At 36.1% G+C, this 22,359-nt stretch overlaps 1 protein-coding gene across 1 annotated transcript in view; it reads right to left on the bottom strand.

Annotated features, from left to right (window-relative positions):
• CNTN6 (contactin 6) overlaps positions 1-22,359 on the bottom strand; it is a 284,142-nt gene that overhangs the window by 94,999 nt on the left and 166,784 nt on the right. The window contains 2 exon segments of the mRNA XM_023249978.2: positions 8,822-8,924; positions 11,186-11,389. Of these exon segments, the coding sequence (XP_023105746.1) occupies positions 8,822-8,924; positions 11,186-11,389 (307 nt within the window).

Raw genomic sequence — 22,359 nt, 5'->3', positions numbered from 1 at the left:
ATAGTATCACAATAATATGCAAAGCAATTAACAAGCACCTAAAGACTAGGTCTCAGTGTGGGGCAAATGGGACAAAACATGCATGGAATAATAATATTCTGCTCTCCAGTTACTCAATTCAATGAGGGGGAAAAAAAGCCAACTTACTTACAAGTCATGCAATTAGGAAAATTTTACGATACTTCTTTGATTTCTTTTAAAGCATTTGTTAAAGGCCTAAAAAATGTAAACGTACCTAGTTTGATTTGAAAATGCCATTGTCCTCCTGAGGTACCATAGTGACCTTTCTGTGGTATAATTTACAATGATATCCATATGTGTAAGAGGAAAAAGTAAACAGTAGATAGCTTCTCTGTCATCTGAAAGTTCTGGAATACCTAAAAACATCTTGTTGAAACTTCAAATTTATTGCTTAACATTAATAGCCAAGCTGGGTATCTTTTCCTTCATAAATTAGAAAAAAATAAATAAGATATACATGTCTACATAAATATAGTCCTGTGTGAAGGCTTCAGAACACATAGAACATTCAGTGCTGCTACTAATTTTATTTACATTTCTGAGCACTAACAGCAATGTTTCTAAATTAAGGTTAAAAAAGAAGAAGAAGAAGAAGAAGGAAAATGTGTTTGGTTGTTTCTAAGAGAAGTATTAGAGTTATGAGGGATATCAGTTTAATTTCTTCACTAAGAGCAAAGGCCTATATTTTCCTAAAAGGAGACACTAAAATCTATCCGTCAATCATACTACATTTGCATAGCACCTACAAACAGAGTTTCTTAGGGTGTTTCACAATATAGTTAATTTGCAGCTTAGGTAATTAAGAGTCTGCCATGTTGAACAAATGAGACAAAGCTGAGACTTGAAAGCTGTGATCACGTCAGTTCTGAAACCCCAACATGGAAAGTGAGTTACACATCCCCAAAGTCATAGCAATTAAAGTTCAAGCAGGTATCTCAAGTTCTGTCTTAACTCTATATTCATGCTAGTCTATGGTGTTTTAGGATGGTCAGATTCTATGAGTCAACACTCGAGTCAGCTTTCCCTAGACCTCACTCTCTAGTCACCCTGCCTGCCTGATGGCAGCAGTCTCCCACATGGGTTTCTGTCACTGAAACTGTGTTTTCTGTTCCATCTCTAATCATCTATCCCAGATTTTTATAAATGGTAGATACTGCCATCATCTCATACAAACCCACGGGAGGAATGCTCCTCAGTGGACCTGAATGATTTTTGGCAATGCTTCTTGCCTCTTATTAAAAATCGCCTGGATTTTAAAAAAGGTTATCTTTTTATTTATTTTTTTATTTTTAATACATAAAGATAAGGCTCACTTGTTGCTGAAATGTTAGTAATTACAGAGACTCTAAATGGGAAATACATCTATAATTCCATTCCTCAGACAAAATCTTTTAAATATTTTACTGAAATTTTTCAAGACTTTGTGAGGAAAACATTTATAGAATTGGGGCTAACTGCCTCTACCCACAGGGAATAAATTCCTGTATTAAAAGATAATTTAATGTAAATATCAAATGGCTGTGAGTGTGAGTTTTGAAGTCAGAATCAGTGAAATTTACATTTCAATTCCAGAGTTAAATTTATGTTGATTTAGACACTTAATTTCTCTAAACTTCACTGCATTCACCTTCATAATTAGCATTAAAAACAATATCTGGCTTCTAGCTATGTTCAAATCACTGGGACTATATTTACCCTCCTACTGGAAACAAATGAAAACCTGGACAATTACATGAGGAAAAAACCTGATCCCAGAAACAGAACAATGGACAGCACAAAACTGTGATCCCTGAAGGAGGGGAAATACATGAAGCAAGCCTTTGGTATCTTGGTTTTTCTATCGACAGGCCCTTTCCAGAGGAAAGAATCAGGAAGGGGAACCTAAATAGGGCATTACTGTTTCACTGAGTTCAGGAGTCACATGAGGCCAAAGCGACTGGATTGTACAACAGAGTATCAGAGAGGATGGGATTATGAAAAGAAAGTGCACAAGTGTATCACATGGGACTGAGCATACAACAATTTTCAGAACTCAAACAGGGCTGTAAGACAGCAGATTTCCTCCAAGCTATAGAAGAGAAATTTAATAAACACTGGAGCATTCAGTAGGGGCATGCATCTTACTAGTTAACTAGCCTGAGACTAAAGTCTACTCTATAGCTAGCTAGGCTTCATAATAAGCCACAGAAAGATCAAGCAGATTTATAGTAGCTCAAATCCTGTCAATAAAATCTAGTATTTTAAATATACACCACAATATGGCATATAACAACACAACATCATGTCTATAATTCAAACTAAATTACCAGATAACCTAAAAAGCATAAAAATGACAATCATGACTAGGAGAAAAAGAAGTCAACAGAAACAGATTCATAAATTACAAAGATGATGGAATTAGCAAGCAAGGACTTTCATATTATCAGTCGGGCCCTGTATAACAGCAGGGCATCATACCTGATAGAATATGCGGACTCAGGCTCTACTTGAGAAAGAGTCTCTAGGGAAAACCAAAGACAGCAGGGGAGACCAAAGACAATAGAGAAAATGTTACCTTCTGACACCATAGCTACAGGAAACAAAGGTGGTAAACAGTAAACCCAGTTTAACTCCTTGCTAGATAAACCTCACCCTAAAATCTAGTTACCTCAATTCCTTATAACTGATAAACCTCATCAGTGGTTCAACAACAACAACAAAAATACAAAGCATGTTGATAAGCAGTCTTCAGAGACAAAAACAAGCAAGGGAACCATACTCAAACATGGCAAATATTTTGGGATTATCAGACTGGAAATTTAAAATTACTATGATTAATGTGCTGAGGGCCCTAATGGAAAAAAAAGAAAGCAGACAACATAAAAAAACACATTATTAATGCAAGCAGAAAAAAATGAATTTGTAAGAGATGATCAAAAGAAAATGCTAGAAAGAAAAACCATTGTAATACAAATGAGAATTCTTTTTTTTTTTAACGTTTATTTATTTTTGAAACAGAGAGAGACAGTGCATGAACAGGGGAGGGGCAGAGAGAGAGGAAGACACAGAATCTGAAACAGGCTCCAGGCTCTGAGCGGTCAGCACAGAGCCCGACGCGGGGCTCGAACTCACGGACCGTGAGATCATGACCTGAGCCGAAGTCGGACGCTTAACTGACCAAGCCACCCAGGCGCCCCAAATGAGAATTCTTTTGATGGACTCACCTGTGGACTGAATATAGCTGAGGAAAGAATAAGTGAACTACAAGAAATATCAGTAAAAGTTTTCCAAACCAAAACACAAAGAGAAAAAAAGAATGAAAAACTAAAAAACCCACAAACCCTCAGAATATCTAAGAACTGTGGGCAATTATAAATGGTGCAACAGATGTCTACCAGAAATACCAGAAGGAGAACAGAGAGGAAAATGAATAAAAGAAATCGTTGAAGTCATGATGGTTGGGGATTTTTCAAAATTAACAACAGCTACCAAGTCCTAGTCGCTGGAAGTTCAGAGAACACCAAGCATGATACAAGTCCCAAAAACTATCTACACACTCAAGAGGAGGAATATTCCATGGGGAAAGAGGGGATATCGTCTAATTATGCAAGTCTGCATGTACTGCTTTCCAAAAACATATCACAAAAAACAGTAAGTATTTTAGGAACTGTCTTAGGTTCTAAAAATGAAAAACTTAATAAGAGTAAGAGACGACATTGACCTTTCTTTCCCCCTTGTATCCACCTATTCACCTGATTTCCTCCCTCCCTCCCTGTCTTCTTCCTTCCCTTTCTCTATTTATCTCTCTTATTTACCAAAATATGTAAATCCTTGTTTAAATGAATATATAGTTGATAGCAAAAAAGCATTCACTAGTCGTTTAACAAAAGTGTTTAGAAAGAGTGTTAATAAGAAATAGAACTTTGATTTCATTCCTCCCCAGATTAGCTTTGCTCAGTTTTGTGTTTATCGGACATCTTACAAAGAAGTGTGGCATCTCAGAAAGTGAACAAGGAGATTCAAACTTACTTGTACAAAGTAGTCCCTATATTTGGAAAAAAAATAACTAAACCCAAATGCGGCACGGCAATATATTCATGAAGAGATGTCAGAGAATATGATCTATAATTATCTTTCAGTAGAGTTTCTAAAAACACTTTGTAATAAACGTGCAAATATAGATTTATAATTTAAGAAGCAAAGGTTTGATTTTAAACATTTTCAGATTGTTAATTCTGCCTATCACATAATTAATTTTCAAGAGAATGTATTGTTTTTTATGTTTATTAATTTGCAAATTTTTAAAAGTTGGTAAAATATTTGAGAGATATCAAATTTTATAAGGGACCAAAAAGCATTCTCAGTATGTTGCACTAGTTCAACTGCAATGCAATTTGCTCTCTGAAAACTGCTGGCAAGCGTATATAAAAGTTCTTTTTGATATACATATGTATAATTTTGCAAAGTATACAAAAATTTTCATATAGATTTTGTCTATCTGAAGAAATGAGAAATGTATCTACACTAAAATTACACAAAGCACGTGTTTCTTGTACTGGATATTTTAACACTATCACTTGGACCCAGAGGATGCTTTGGACTTTCTGTTTTAACCCCAAGGACATAATCATAACATAATCAAAACACAATCTCAACATTGATTAATTTTGTCACATAAAATCTTATGGAGTATACTCCATTAAATGAATTATTTCCTTGACAATTTTCTATGAAGTGCAGTTAAGTAATCTTCATCATTTCCCATTCTTCTTAATTTTATTTCCTCTGCAACAAATCTTTTAGGTATAAACTTAACAATGAATGTACCATTTATCCATCAAGTTGTTTCTGGACATACACATGAGATTAAACATTTCACGAGGGTTTTTTTTAACCTATTATTTTTCCAACTTAAATTTTCCTGAGTCGAATACTGCTAGTACAAATTATATCAGGAAGCTTAGGTATTCCCACATATTTTTAAGGTAATAAATTTTACCATATGTAGTTTCACTAGTTGTCACGTTTTAATGTATTGACTGTTTCCATCACCATGAGGTTAATTAAAGAGATGATTTCACTTATTGCTAAATCATTCCATTTGAGACTTTTTAACAATTTATCTCATATATCCTAAGGCTTCAGTTCCCTTGTTTGGATTATTAATCTACTCCTTCCATTTACTTCCAATGTATTCTTTTAGTATGTACTCATGACTGAATCCTAAGAGGGAAGTCAAATGGTGAACTCTAAATGGGATGGTCAAAGTTTCCTAACTCTGCCTTTTTTCTTTCTTCCACTCCTCCATTTCATAGCAAGCTGAGCTTGAAATTGAGTGTGGATATTTTTTGTAAACATTTTTAAATTTTATTTATTTATTGTGAGAGAGAAAAGAGGCAGCACAAGTGGGGTAGTGGCAGAGGGAGAGGGAGAGAGAGAGAATCCCAAGCAGGCTCTGTACTGCCAGCACAGAGCCCAATGTGGGGTTTGAGCTTTCAAACGGTGAGATCAGGACCTGAGCTGAAACCAAGAGTCAGATGCTTAACTGACAGATCCACCAAGGCGACGTGAGTATGTATTTTAAGCAATATTTTGAGTGCCATAAATATATCTTTCCAAAATGCAGTCCAAGTTATAACATAACGACCCATCTGTTTTAATGCATGTGTGCAGGTGTGGGTATGGGTGTGTGTGGTAAGAGGGGAAAGAGGGAAAAAGCTGGGGCTGGGGGCGAGAGTGAGAGATAGAGAGAGACAGAAGGGAATGTGGCAAAGATTTATTCTTGATCAGTTCAGGTGAATGATATGTATGATTGAAGTGATTGTGCAGTTATTACTCTTCCAGTATTTCTGTAGGTTTGAGTTTTTAGAAATGAAATGTAGAAATAAATAAAATTAGGAAACCTGATATGTGAGCAATCCAGAACCTTTATTAATCGACTAAGTTTTCTCCTTACTGCTGCTCTTTTCTACCCCAGAACTGACTCTGTTTGTTGCTCTGTCTTATACTGGCATTAGTATGAGACAGAAAAGGAATGATCTGCAGTGATGAGAACTTGTGTACCCTCTGAGATACCTGTTTCTAGTTCCATCATACCCACTAACTTAAACACTGGTTAGACAAAAGATAATAGATTTTGAATTTTGGGTTCAGAATAACTCAATGAACATTCACTGCCTAAGCACTAAGTTCAATGCTAAATGTTCTTTATGTGTATTATCCACTTCATACTTCAAAATAAACATAAAAGGCTGGTATCACATTAAGTCCTCTCGGATGAGTACATGTTAATTTGTGGAGCTTAAGAAGCATGTTGCTAACAGTCAGACAACTCTTGAGAAAACTGGGAATTGAATCTGTCTTCACTGGTTTCACGAGCAACTATCTTAATCATTTATTCAAAAGATTCTAAGTTCAGAACTTAAAATGAGGTGTGACTAGCTTTGAATTGCCCTTGTGTTAACAGGAGCTTAAATTGATTAGGTTATTTATCCAATTTGAGCCTCAGTTTTCTCGTATATAATGAAAATATGATATACCCTGAATAATTATGAGGATTACATATAGATAGATTACATATATGTATATACAATCTAAACTCTTACTAACAAATGTTTAACAAAGGTAATTTATTTATATGAAATTCCTGAGAACCAGCCTCAATAATTTTCAAAGTTTTTTTTAATGTAAGAATATTTTCTTTAATTACAGGAATCCATCCATATTCCCTGATGCCAAATATGATAGAATCAGCTATAAATGAAATTTCAGTTGCTATCTTTCATTGTTTTTTTTAAGTAAATTGTCTAATTCTCAAAGTATTTTGCTGACGCTTTATGTTTTTTTATAAACTTTAATTTTGGAGAAAGCTTGAAAATGGTGAAAGTTTATCATGTCTTAAAAGGCAGGAAGACAAAAACTGTGACAGAAAGTTCCCATTTGTCCTTTTCTTATGCATGATTTAATCAGTCAATAATTATTTATTGGACACATACTGTGGAACCAATACTGTATGAAAATAAAATATGGTATTTTGAATACATGAAAAATGAGTACCTTCAGAAATTTAACTTAAAGGTCTACAAAATTTCATATACAAAGTGATGAGGGAGTGTGGGGCAAGCAGAGGGCAAAATACAGGTTGGCACTGCAGCCCCCGAGGTGGAGGATGTGTGATATTCTTCAGACACTCCTGGCTACCCGAGAACAAAGGACAAGGGTTTGGTGCCTGCCATGGTGATGTGGGAAACTAAGGCAAATGAAAAATTAAATTCCCTTACTGCCTATAGCCCACTGACAAGTCCTTGAGACCGGCAGAGTGACCTCCCTCTAGGACCTCAGCTGCCTCCATGATGTCACTTTGCTGGGGGCAAAAGAGACCCTTAGCTTAACATTATCCCAAACTCGAGGATCCTGTAAGTCTACTCCCTTTATCTCAACTGCCCCAAGATATACACAATCATATGCCAAGCTATGGGGCCCCTGATACACACATCTGAAGGGTGTCATGACTGAGGTTTCACTAAATGGTAATAAATGCCATTTCCCTAGCAACAGCTAGCCCCTCAAGATCCTGGAAACCTTGCTTCCAAAATACTTAGAGACTTACCCTGACCCCCTCCCAACCTGAGAGTATATAATGAGTTACCAGTCATGACCCCAGGGCAGCTCTTCCTGCCCATGGCTCCTGTCCCCATGTTTTAATAAATTCATCCTTTTCGCACCAAAGACATCTTCAATAATTATTTCTTGGCTGTTGGCTACAGAACCACCCCACCATCACCCTAAAACTACATCAGAAAGGAACTTAAAAGGATTTAGTAGCCAGCATTATTTGGCTTGCTCAGTATATTTACTTAACAACAAAATGGAAACTTTAAAAACATTTTTCAAATTTGTGATGTAAATCCCTTTTTCTAAATGCGGTGCCTGCTTTCAGAATAGACTGTATTTAGAGGTGAACCTTCAAATTTGATAGCGTCACGTCTCTTATGATTCAAAATATGTTCTATAGAAAAGAAAAATCATCATTACCTGGGAGCTTGTTAGAAAGGGAGAAATCAAGCCTCCCCCCAGACCTACAGAACTTCAGTCTAACCATGTCGCCAGGTGATTAATTCATCTGCACCCTGTTTTTAAACAGCAGATCAAGTCTAGTCATCCATCTCTTTGTGACGTGGGTACTCTTATTTACAGGCATAAGAGTGAAATGTGCATAGTGCCTTTTGGCACAAAGAGATGTCTGCACATTTTATGCAAAACTGCAGATATTTGACTGCTTAAACACATTCCAAACCTGTTGGCTGATAAACACTCATCTGCGGAAAACAAAGTGCCTCCAATAAGTTGAGCTCAATTCTAATGATCTGCTATGAACAATGGCCTTTAATTAGTTTTATTTTGGAAACTTGCAGTTGCAGGTTTTTCATTTAAGAGAACTGCTGATTAATCAAGCAAGAAGACACTCCAGGCAATATATTTCTGGCTGTAGGACAAGATGGAGTGAAGGGCATGTTGAAGTTTTAGTGACTTGCTCACCGTCTTATACAAGTACACATATTCCTTTGCAAGATGCTGCCTAAATGATACTCATTATGCTCAAAGTAGAGGAACTATCAATACATTCGGGGAGAACTGCAGGCCCACTCATTTTCAGAGTATTAGGCATGTTTGTTTAAATTCCAATCAGAAAGTTCCACTTTTGCCCAGCATTTGAAATCTATTTGGTAATTTACCTTACAGCAATGTTTGAATAACAAAAGGTTTTTTTTTTTAAATTAAACAACCAGAAACAAAACAAAACAAAACAAAAAAACCTTACTTTCCAAGGGCAAAGCATTCCAGTTTTACAGATGAATCCTTTGCAGCTTGTATAGTTTCAGGAAAACGCACTTCAATCTTTGGTTCATATTCCCCCATCACACCTGTTAAATATCAAAAGAGCTAGCAGCATTTCTGGAGAATAGAAGTTTTCTGTGAAGTAAATGCTTCATTAACCAAAATCTGATTATTTTGTCCTTCAATTAACAATATTTTTATATACTTTAATGAGTGACAGAAGGAAAGGAAAAATTACATGATGCTACTTACAGAATTAACTCATTCCCGTCTTCCTTAAATAAGAAATATCTAAAATATATCAAAGTATCAGAATAGAGGCATCCCACATTTCCCTGTATTCCATATTAGAATCTTACAAAAAATGTGTCTTCCAATTAAGGAACGAATGCATCTAGAATATAAAATGTTTCTGAATTATCAAGAACATTTGTTCTCTAGAGATATCCAGATCTATCACCCCTTCACAGAACTCATGGGGCCACATCTGTTCAGGAGTAAGGAAATTTTCAGTTAACACTGTATAAAGTCTCTTAATACAAAATAACAGTATTTTTGCAAGAAAACCTATAAAGTAGTAACAACAGTTGAGATAAATAATGGCATAAATACTCTTACGCCAGTTCATTAAGAATTTACTGCTAAATGGTTTTGATGTATGTACACTTATAAAAAACATCTCTGTTATATAGTTTTAAGTTTTTCAATAAGGAATTATGGATATGGGATAAGAATAAGACAGTAGTCAAATATATTGTAAACATGCTACCTACCAGAGGTGGAACAGAAATCTATCTTTAGGCTATCCTCATTAACTTAGCTAATTTAATCACTGGCAAATCAAGATTCTTCAAAATTTTGGATCCCCCACTTTTTTTCTTACTTACATACCAAACACCAGAATAATACATTCTTAAAATAAGTGGTTTATTGGTGGCCAGTGTAACCGCACAAAAGCTAAAACTTACAAAATATATATCAAATAAAAATACTTGATTTTTAAGACCTTGATCATTCCAAACATTTAAAGAAGCTATGGCTGAGGAGGTAGAGAGCACTAGTTACTAGTTCAGTCAACTACGTTGGTTAAATTTTCTAGGTTCTATTCTCTTGACATCTGATATTTCTTCAGGCAGGGACTACTTTTAGAAGAGGTTTGATATTTTTTATATTATACTATTAACATTAATATGGTATAATTCTTCTGATCTCTTTTTACCACATATGCATTAAAGAGAATAGAGGGGATGGGAGTATGAAGGAATTAAGAAGGGGAGAAGCAGAAACTACAAGTAGACCAAAAAAGGAAAAACATGGTAGAATTTATATGCATATTATTGGCTTATGAGCTCTTTCTGTCGTGAACAGAGTACTCACTGAAGGGGAGATACTGTGAATAAATCTAGTGGTTGCTGAATTCTGAATTAAGACTATGCAAATATATTTGGATACTTAGTGATTATAAAAACTCTGCCATAAGAACTCCCTGTATGGAATTGGTTCCATAATTCTGTTAGCTGTTATTAGCATTATGTTCTTGCTTTTCTTAAAATGCTCAGAGAGGAGAAAAACTCTATGAGGTACTACATTTCCAGCCCAGATCTGATCATAAAATGCATCAACAGGTTTCCTATCTTTACATTTACCACTGTGAATATTTAAATAAAGAATCAACTGCAGGGTTATTCTACTTTCCTAACTTCCCTAGGTTTTCCAGCTTTCTAAGTCTTGTGCCAGCTATGACTTGACGAAGCTACAAGACACATCAGAGACCAATCTGAATTCTGTTCCTTGGAGGACTATAATTAGTACGAATCCTGTGTTTTGTTCCTCTTTGGAATGCTTGTAATTAATGTTTGCTGCTTTGCTTTCCTTGGATGTGAACCTTTTTTCCCCCATTTTGCCAGCCAGGTAAATAAAGGATGAACAAAAAGACAAATATGAAAGAGAAAGAGGCATTAAAGAAAAGCTGCATCATATGCTCACTGAAAACACAGTATTCGATTAATAAGTTTGGCAGCACCCACACGTGCACACACACACGCCTACTTCTCCAAACAAACTTTTGTTTACATAAAATGTTCCTTAAGCAAAGAAAGTATCTGTTCCAATGCCAAAGAGATGGTGCAATATACTCAGAATCATGTATACTGTACCGTGTGAGTGAGTTATAGAATTTTCTACTATCTTTTTATGATTTCTGATTTTCATCATGGTTGTCGATGAAACCTCCACTCACTCATGATGTGGCTCCTCTGAACCAGAGGGCAGCAGAAAGCTCTAGAGAACTCCCCAGGCTTCAAGAGCAATGGACAAAGCATATTCCCAAGAGACCTCATCATCTTACCATCAGTGCGCTGCACTAATGGGGTGGGTGGTCCTTGAACACTTCTCTGGGCTTCCTTGTTTGTTACGAAGCAAGTATAGTTGCCCACATCTGATGGTTCCACTTTGGCAATGTATAGGTTTCCTGTCTCTTGTGATACAAACCGTCTGTTGTCCTCTTGGACATATAAGGGGTTATCATTGAAAGTCCATGCATAAGATAAATCTGGAAAACAGAAAAAAAAGTGTTATCTTTGTTGTATTCACTCTTACCTGAAACTTCTGTGTCCTCCTCTGGAATAAAATTGTGCCCCTGTTTGTCTAGTGTATGACTGTTGTCCTGTTATAATTGTAATATTCCCTTATATTCAAATGTATCCAAATTTGGATGATGAATTATATGGTCACCCTGCCCTTCATTAGCTTTGTTCAATTAGGAATGCAATGATGGGGTATTAAGAGAATAAGTAGATGATATATACAATTTACATATATAAGTGGATTATATATATATATATATATATATATATATATATATTTGCATATATATACACATTATATATTGTGTATATAAAAGGGATGATATATATATGCTTTATATATATAAGTGGATGATATATATACATATATATATGATTTATATATACAAGTGGATGATATATATGACTTTTATATATAAATGGATCATATATATATAAGTATATATATATATATATATATATATATATATATATGATTTCCAGAGATTAATTGATGTATATGTATATGTTAAACATACCATAAAATGCACAGATCTAAAACATTCAGTTTACTTATTTGTAACAATTACAAACCCTATATAGCCGCCCTGCCAAAATAAAATATGGAACATTTCTATCTCTTCAGAAATTTCCTTATGTCTCCTTCTGGTCAATCTCTACCATTGTAACTACTGCCTAATTTCTATCATCATAGATTATTTCTGTCTATATGTGTATTTCATAAGAATGAAATAAAAAAGAATGTACTATTTTGTGTCTGATTTCTTTTAACATATATATAGTTTTAATGTTCATCTACGTTGTGTGACTATCAGTACTCCTTTGCTTTCTATTGCTGAGCAATATTCCATTTTATAAATAGACCACAATTTGTTCAGCCACTTTCTTGTTGATGAGCATTTGGATTGTTTCCAGGTTGGGACCATTATGTATTAGGTTGAAATAAACATTCTTTTATAAGACTGTCTATTGACATTTTCATTCCTCTTGGATAAGGTCCTAGGAGTGAGACTTAAGGTAGATAGACATATGTTTAACTTCGTAAGAAACTACAAAAGAATTTTCCAAAGTTGTATCAGTCAACCTCTCTACCAGAATTATATATGTGAGAGTTACAGCTGTTTCACATCTATGCACAAATCACATGTCTATCTTTTTAAATTTTAGCCAGAAATCTTGGAACAAAGAAAAATATTCTCATGGATTAAGGTTTTTAAGTGTGATACTATCTGAAACCTAAGACATTGTGTATACCATGAAAACTAGGTAGAACTGAACTTATGTCTAAGGAAGTAAAGAATATAACTGGTTCAAATGCGGAGGTACTGGGGGTGAAGAAGGGAAATACACATGGTTGAAAACATCTTCACCTGCAGATGAACTTGGAAACCACACACTAGGAAATCACAGCTCATAGAACAGTTGAAGCAACTAGGGGCCTCTTGGTCAGGCAGAGGCTCTGGGCCATCATTGTCATCTGCACTTTTATTAAAAACGGGTGCAGAAGCATGATACGGTAAAGCCAAAAGAGACTAATTATTTCTGATATGTTCTAGAAGTCTACCCCAGGTGGAAGCAGACCGGCTGAAACATTTTTCACTAACCTTACTGAATTTAAATTCTCTAAAGGATGAGGAGGCAAAACAGATCGATAACTATTCTTCCCTTAAATTTCATCTACATAGAAACACTCATGAGAAAGTGGGAGTATGGGAATGTTGCCATCTTTATCACCTCTTTCTCCGAGGAAAATATATAAAGCATTAACAATACACTATCAAATATTACAAAGCAGAGGAATGATGAGCATTGCTTGAGATGTTACACTTAGGAAACCAGACTTTAGAAAGCATAAAAAGAAGGAAGGAAGGAAAGAGGGAGGAAGAAATAAGAGCCTACAGATAGACCATTAATAGTGGGGAGGAGCCAAAGCATTAAATTCTAACAATAATTCATAAGTTATTTTAGTAAAAATGAATTCATCTATACTGACACAACTCTGATAATTCTCAGGAAGGAATAAAATATGAGAGGATATGTCAGAGAAAGATCAACAAAAATGCCACTTATGTATAGAATGTGAAAATGCAGAGAGTGGCATTAAGCCTATAAAAGTAGTATTCAGATAGAAAAAAATCAAAGATGTATGGTTATGTGTAAAGTATGTTGTAAATCAAGATATTTAGTATTGTGTGTATGTGCATGTGTATATGTGTGTCTATATAAATTATTTAATTCAGCAACCTAGAAATGTATACAATGGTGTTCTTAGGGTAAGAGAAAGAAATACAAAAGACTTTTACTCTCTACATAATGTGTTTCTGTCATATTACAATTTTTAATTACTATATAATATTTGTACAAATGGGAAAAATAGGATGAAAATCATGTCAGGAAAGCTAAACACCAGAATGAATTACAACTTGTAAAACAATAGATGAATAATATTTTTCATCCTTACTCTGAACCATTCAGACTGGAGTATTATGTTTTATTCAGAGCACATTAGAATCACGAAGCAAGCTTGTTAAAATACAGATAGCTAATCCTACTCTTAGCAATTTGGTTTCATTATATCTGAGTGAAGTATCATGGAATCTATATTTTCAACACCCTACAAATGGCTCATGTGGGTGAACTGGAATGTTATGTTCAGAGCACTTCTTATTGGAAGGGGAATTAAAATTCTCAAGTATATCAAGAGACAGATAACCAACATAGCAAAGGCCAGAAATTAAGTCACAAAAGAAAATGATAAGAACTTAGATTGTTACCCTGGGAGCAGGGTGAGGAAGAATAATTGAGCTGTCTTCATAGACTGAATTGCTGCCAGGTGTATGAAGGGTTAAGTAACGCCCTTTCTCTTGATGTCCAGGAGGCAAAAATAGGACTTTGGCTGTTGGGGGTTACAGAAGGCTATATGGTCTTTAATAAAATGAAGACCATCCTAAACTTCAGGACTATAATAGCAGGTGATTTATGAGGTAACAGCTCTCTATCAAAGATGACAAAGCAGAGGAAAGATGAGCATTGCTTGAGATGTTACGAAAAAATATTTATTTTTGCAATGAATGGGAAGTTAAAGCTATGAATTGTCTACTCCACCCTCAACGTTCCTTTGATCTCTCTAAGAGTCTAATGCTTTTAGATCAAGTATGCATAAATGCAATTCACTTTTTATTTTTGAAAATATGCCTTGACATTCTTGTCCTGTTCCTGGGTATTGAATCTTCATTGCTTTTACAAGTCTCTACTGGAGTCTTTTATCATTTCATGTGGTCTCTTGGTTCTAAGTTTCTTTACTGATGTCCTTTGCCGCTTCACTTCTAAGCCTGTTACTCTGTCTCCACCAAAGAGAAGATGCTCAAAGGGTTTTGTTTGAAACTGAGAGCTATCTAGATAGTAAATTTTTCTTCAATAAAGAGAGAAGGAAAAAATGTAGTTCAGATTCCCTTGCTGTCAGTGACTCCTCATCTTTTGAACCTTTTGTGAAATAAAGACAATCTTGAGCAAATTCCCAGGGCTATGTCCCAGTTTAGGGATCTTTATTCAATGCTGATTTGGGAAGAGGAATAATCTCTAGTTCTATGAAATCCAAGGTAACCCTCTCACTTAACAGAAATTACAAGTTGCCACTAATGCCCAAGAAATCTTTGTATTCTTTACCCTATAATCTTGAGACCTGAGACTGTAATTTCCATTTCTCCCTTGGTGAATTCATTTTCACTTTGACTGCTAAAACTTTCTGATCTATCCCTGCATGTGATGTGTCTTTCTTCAATAGTGGAACATTTAGAAGTTGCCAGAAGAATGTGGTTCAGAAATAAACAAAATTATATAAAAAGTAATGAGCACTTTTATTTCATACCTGTTTCATCAATCCATAAATTCATTTTGTGAGGCTAATTGGCTATTAATAATATGCCCATTAAATAGTACAGGGTATTGGAGCTAAAAGTATAAAAGTAATTTCCCCAAATCACATTGTTTGCAGGTGCAAGGGGTAGGACTTGAACCTAGCTCTTTCAGATGCCAAATCCCCTAGGCTATTCTTCCTTACCTTGACACTTCTTTCTAAACACCCAAGCTCTCTGCCTATCCAAGCCTACTGAGAACTAGGACACCTGTTCCTCTCTACCCATCCTCTCCCTCCATCAACAATGTCTGTCCTGTGTTCAATTTCCTCAGAATCTTACAGAATGAAACGTTAATCTGTCACTCTCAATCACTTCAACCTGTTTGTAGCTAGTACTAGTGGGGAATAGTACGCATTTTTTAAACCACTAAGAAGTAATTATTTTCTCCAAAATGGCCTCACTAGAATAGAGATTTTGAAACTTCAGCGTGCATCACAATCACCTAGAGGACTTGGTAAAACACAAATTGCTGGGTTCTACCCTCCCAGTTTCACTCTCAGTAGGTCAGGAAAGGAACCAGAGAATTTGCACTGCTAACGAATTCCCGGGAAATGCTGAGACTGGGGGTGTCTCAGAACACTGCTTTGAAAACCATTAATACAGTGGTAATTCTCAATCTCGTCTGCATAATCATACTAGGAAGGGAAATGGCTCAGATTTGACAAAATGGTAGCCATCTTGTATATTTCTCTTTGGGCGGTACGTGGGAGTCTGGAAAAGAGGATGGTCCTCAGTTCATGGATTTGTGGCATGTCTGGGATGGAAGGGACCTAAAGATCCTCCAGCCCAACCTCTTTTTACTGGTGAATGAGAAGAGGGGAATATGGCAGTAGTTCTGTAGTAGTTCTAGAATCCAGGTACCCCTTTGTGCTCCTCTGTGAATTGGTGAAGTTAAGCTGCAAGCCCTTCCAGTCACTATATTTTCCATCCCGCCTTTCTCCCTTCTCCCTATGGGTCACCGATTCCCATCCACCCAAACAGCCAAACTACCGTGGGGGCTTTTATCTATTTTGTTCCATCATCAGCCACTGTAATGCTTAATTTGTATATTTTTAATGGGGAAAGAAAAAAAAACCTTACAAATTAGAAGTTTAAAATTCTTCCCATTTGGCTTTTCTTAATTAAATGTATAATTCATGAGCCACTTAAGTTGAAACCATTGAATTTTTAAATATTTTCTCCACCACCTATGACATTTATGTTATTAATGATTGTGATGCATTTTCCCTGTGATGATTCAGCAGTAACATTAGAACTGAATGATAATTGGTCCTTCCTGAAGCACTGCCTGTAGTTTCACACTGACACCATCCTCTACAACTTTATTATTAGAAATGGGAGATCTGCAGTAAGCAATTGAAGATTCTATCTGTGTTCCCTCAAGCATACAACAAACACTGTTTTCCCTAGAGCATGATTACATTTTGACATAATTTGCAGCCCTATATCTTGCACTGCAATATTTAAAACACAAACACAAGAGATCCATGCTATTCTACCCATTATATGGGATGTCATTTTTATTAGAGGAGAGGTATCCCATGTGGAAGAACAATGACACTGAGAACTTCTATTGGCTCTGTAAGACAGACTTCGAAATTGGTAGCATGTGTCTAGAAGTAGAAAATACACGAGAAGAATAAAGAATCTGAAGCATTGTTCTCAGATTTAGTGGGCAAATCTCCCCTTTGGAATAACCTGGAAAGCGTGTACTTTACTGTAAACCTTGTGCAATGCTTTGGAGTTAAATGTCACTGGCTGTTGGGTGGTAAATCATGGGTATGCTAGCTCAGCGGCAAAGACCTAATCCAAGAAAAATAATTCCTTTTCTGGGTTGAAGTCATTGATACTGGTATTGAGCAAGTTTATGATGCAGCCCAGAACACTGCCCTGACACCTTTACAGCCACTCCGATTTGAGTTCCCATTTGTTCCACAATTACTGCTTAAGCACCTAGGTTTTATTAGATGCCTTTTGATTTATACACCCGTGTTCAGAATCATGGAGATAGCTGCTTTTGTCATTTACAAACAACCACTAAGTAAAGGCCCTCTGAGTTCCTATTAGTGCTAGTTTCCAAAGAACTCTAGTACTGCTCATGTCCTAGAGAAGAAATGAAAACACAGCCAGTGTCTGAGTGAACTTCTGAGAAACCTCCAATTGTAAGGAAGAGGGGCAAATCATGAAGGCAAATACAAAAAGATCAGACTTCCTTTTTTCTGCTCAGTTCCATCCTCCATAGATGAGCTAAATACAGAAAATGTAAGTGATGGGCTATTTCAGTGGTTCTCAAGCAAGGGTGATTTTGCCTGAGAGGGACTATTTGGCAAAGTCTGGAGATATTTTTCCTTCTCGTTATTGGGGGAGGGAGTGCTACTGGTACCAACAGGGCACAGGCCAGGAACGTTGCTAACCATCTTCACAATACACAGTACACAGGACAATCCCTATCACAAAGAATCATCTCATCCTGAAGTGTCAATAGTGCTGATGGTGAGAAACCCTGGGCTCTACAAGTGGAAACAGGCTGTAACACAAGACTTGTGTCTGATGTCATGGAAAGTAAGAGAAAACATTCTTACTGGGTATGAATAAGATTCTGAAAGTAGACACAGGAAATGTGGTGCATAGGACTCTGGTCAGCTACATGATCTTTCTGATTCTAACGTGTTACAGTAACATTATGCAAATTAATTTACCTCCCTGGGTGCTGTTTACATAATCTCCAATAGAGATATGAGGACTTGCTATTTCCATTTATACTTTATTCAGCAGTTATCATCTATTGTGGGCCAGATTATGTCAGATCAGATTAGGCAGGAGAATAAATGCAGTAGTGTTTACACTCAACGTATGTCTTCTTGGTCAAGTAAACAATTACTTCTTTAAAACAATTACTCAATTTCTAGAATGGAGACATTTTCTTTGAAAGTGTTATATGAGTTGAGGTACAGAAAATGCTGAGCTGAGTGCCCAGTGTACAGGAGGTATTCATTATCTCATCCAATCATATGCTTTAAACACTACTTACTCATGGTGTTAAAAGAAAAAAAAGAGAGGCATAGACAATAGGTCCCAAATGGAGTCACTGGTGCTAAGTCCCACATCAGGAAACCAAATTCCAGTTTCAGCCTCTCCCAGAAATGTGACCCTTAACCAGGCAATCTGGAATTACTGGGTCAGCACTTGTGAGGCAATCCACCTGACAGACCCTATTTGTCCTCCAGAGGAAGGTGACCTTGCCTGAAACAATTTACTTTGCTAGAGCGACTTCCTTGCTTTGCCTCTTTCTGTCTCTAAAAGTCTTTCATTTTGTACAGCTCTTCAGAGCTCCTTCCCATTTGCAAGATGGTTTGCTGCCCAATTCATAAGTCATTGAATAAAGCCAATCAGATCTTTAAATTTATTCAGTTACATTTAGTTTTTTAACAATGGTAACTTCTGAATTGATTTCTCCAAACCAGAGCTTTCCCCATAAACATGTAAATCCAACTGCCTACTCAAAATTTTCATTGTTCTATCTAATAGACATCTGTAAGTTAAAATGTACCCAAACAAATTCCTGATGTCTCCCATTCCAATATCTGCTCTCCCTTTATTGGTCTCATCCCAATAAATGGCATTCCATTCTTCTAATTGTTCAGTACAAAAACTACTCCTTTCTCTTACAGTCTACATCTAATCTTCCAGGAAATTATTTTAGGTATACCCTCTGAACATATAGTGAAGATGGTTATTTATTCATCTGTTTGTTGCTATCATCCCAGTTCAAGACACCATTATCTCTCCCCTGAATCACTTTTAACTCCTTATATTATTGCCCCTTTATGGTCTATTCTCTAGAGAAAATTTTTTTATGTTTATTTATTTATTTTGAGGGAGGGAGGGAGAGAAAGAGAGAAAGCGAGTGCAAGCAGGCTCTGCACTGTCAGCACAGAGCCCAATGCGGGGCTCAATCTCACAAAGTATGAGATCATGAAGTGAGCCAAAATCAAGAGTCAAATGCTTAACCAAGTGAGCCACACAAGTGTCCCAATAATAAAATTTTTAACTGGAAGTCAGATAAATTATGTCAGTCTTTTGCTTAGTACCACACAAGGCATTCTAATCTCAGTCACAGTAAAATTCAAAGGCTCTAAAATAGCTCTAAAGTAGTGCTTATATCCTCATCTAGTCTCATGTTTGCACACTTTTCTTTCTCTATACTGGTTTTATTGCTATTCTTCTAATGTGCCAGATACAGCCCTACCACAGGCTCCTTGCACATGCTGTTCCCTCTGTCCAAACTGCCTTTTCTCGATGTCTCACTCTCTCATTCTTTTAGTTCTTTTCTCAAATACAAACAAAGCCTACTGTGGCCTCACAATATACAATAGCAACACCCACCACTCCTGACCCACTTTAGTTTTCTCCCTAGCTTTTATGACCATCTGTCATATTTTTATACTTGCTTATTATAAGACTCATGAAGGGAAAGACTTTGGCACATTGTTCTCCACTATCCCTAAAATTCACTAAAATGAGTGGCTTAGGATGTACACAATAAATATTTGTTGAGTAAATAATAGTGCAAGTTCAATAATGATGGCTATCATTGTCATTATTATACCAACAGGCAACTCTTGAGCCTGTCTGCCTTTTACACACTCAAGCAACCCCGAAGTAATGCTGTTGTTGCTGATTTGTCCTACTTACTAAGAAAACACCACTGTCATTTACTCCAGAAACAGAAGGGGGAAAAAAAAACTAACTAGGTAGAAGGCCATATGAAAATTTAGCACTTTTTCCTCTATGTAATTTTCCTCTTGATTCTATAACATAATTTTGAGACTTTGCTGAAAATGATTTTCCATTTATGTTGAGTTGTCAACATTTTTATTGATGAAAATACAAACGCTGGGCTCAAACAGCAGTGCTATCTTCCTACCACAGACATAGATGCTCCAAACTACTGGCATAAATTCAACTGTTGTACCAACCTAAAAGTTTTATCTGAGAAGACAATGGAATATTTCCTCTAAAACAAACTTTAAGCCTATGATGTTTATGAGCCCAGGATTGAGAATTTTATATTGAGACAATAAAGGGAAAGAATGTGCTTTACTTTAGACATGATGAAACTATAATTTCACAGTGAAGGTGATCTTAATTATTTTAGACAACATGTACCATTCTTTCACTCTGTCATTTTTAAAGAAAATTTCAGGGGTGCCTGGGTGGCACAGTCAGTTAAGTGTCTGACTTCGGCTCAAGTCATGAACTCACAGGTTGTGAGTTCCAGCCCCGCATTGGGCTTTTTGCTGACAGTGAGGAGCCTGAAACCTGCTTTGAATTCTGTGTCTCCCTCTCTCTCTGTACCTCCCCTGCTTGTATTTTGTATTCTGTGTGTGTGTGTGTGTGTGTGTCTCAAAAATAAATAAAATATTAATTTTCTTTTTCTAAATAAAAAAAAACTTCACGTGAAGCTGGGTTAACTCACTGGACCCATGAAGATCTACTGATGGTTTATTTTCAAATTCATCCAACAGCTTTGGCTTCAAGTTTTTCATCTCCATTCAAAAAGTTCAAGATAATTTTGAGTTCAGTGATGTTGCAAATGACTTATGCAGAATCTCCATTAAAGTGACAAGGCTCTTAAGCAAAAGTACATCCTTGAGGTGAGTGAAAACCCATAGTAGAAAGACTTCCCTGCAACAAAGTTCATAGTCTATCTCAAGGCTCAGTGACCCCTCCCCCAAATGAATAAGCAAAATAAATAGTGTATTGCCTCCTTTTGTCACATAAACCTAGATACAGAGAAGACATCATAGAATCCTCTAGAGACCTAGTAAAGGAAAGGAAAAATCTTTTTAGCTGACTAGTAAATTTTAGCTTTGCCAAGCACCAAGAGGGTAACTAGAAGACTTGTATTTTTCTTTCTTTCTTTTCTCTTTTTTTTTTCTTTTGAGACTTGTATTTTTCTGACATGGGTATCCAAATTATGGATAATAACTATAATAGACAATAGAAGGGGCTGTTGGAGATTGTGTAGAGATGAGGGAAGTCATAGACTACCAGTGAGAGAGTTTAGGAGAAAGGAAAACAATGTCTAATAGGGTATAAAGTGTTTCAGCCAGATAAACATTGTAGCACTCTCTGTGGTCTTGAGGCAAAACTTTCAGAAAAATTTATATTTTTCTGTAACATTCTAGAATTATATTTTTTTAGGAAGATGGAAACGGGGGCTTAATCTGGCTCTATTGGCATAGATTCAGTCACATTCATGGAGTTTATCTGTAGTTAAGAAATAGGATTAAGGAAGCAAATATACTTCTCTCCTCAGAGTATAGGGAATGGTTCCTGTTTTGTGTCCAAATATCACATTTCTAAGAGATAAAGCAGAATGTGCCAGTTTTGTGTTCTGGCATTATTGCCTAGGTTTCTTTCTCTTTCACTATGGGTCCCTTTCCTTTCGAATAAGCTTTATCTATAAATTCTCTCTTTCTAGAAGAACAGCACACTCACAGTTACCTTTAAAATTGGGTAGGAAATATTCACAAGAAAGCCTATTCTGAAGTCAGGTCTCCTTTGGTCTATATGGGAAAAAAAAAGGACATCAATAAAACAGCACCTATTGAGTTTGGTTTATGCCGATTACTCTACTTCACTGAGTGATCACTAATCATTTATATGGGAAATCCATCTACACACTTTTTCCTTTTGTTTTGTTCCTCGAGCCATTTTCTTCCCCCAGGTCAATTTATAGAATTCAACCTATTTGATAATTTTTCTTAGTCTCCCATCATTCTTGTTTTTGGCTTTTGTTTTATAAAACAAACTGCAATGTATCTGATAGGCCTGCCTTGTTTTTAAAATTTTTTTTTAATATTTATTATTGAAAGAGAGAGTCAGAAAGTGAACAGGGGAGGACTGGAGGGAGAGGGAGACACAGAATCCAAAGCAGGGTCCAGGCTCTGAGCTGTCAGCACAGAGCCCGACGTGGGGCTCAAACTCACACACCGCGAGATCATGACCTGACT

This window comes from Felis catus, chromosome A2 (genome assembly GCF_018350175.1).
Source record: "Felis catus isolate Fca126 chromosome A2, F.catus_Fca126_mat1.0, whole genome shotgun sequence".
Classification (NCBI taxonomy): domain Eukaryota; kingdom Metazoa; phylum Chordata; class Mammalia; order Carnivora; family Felidae; genus Felis; species Felis catus.
This window is presented reverse-complemented; position numbering and strand designations above follow the sequence as displayed.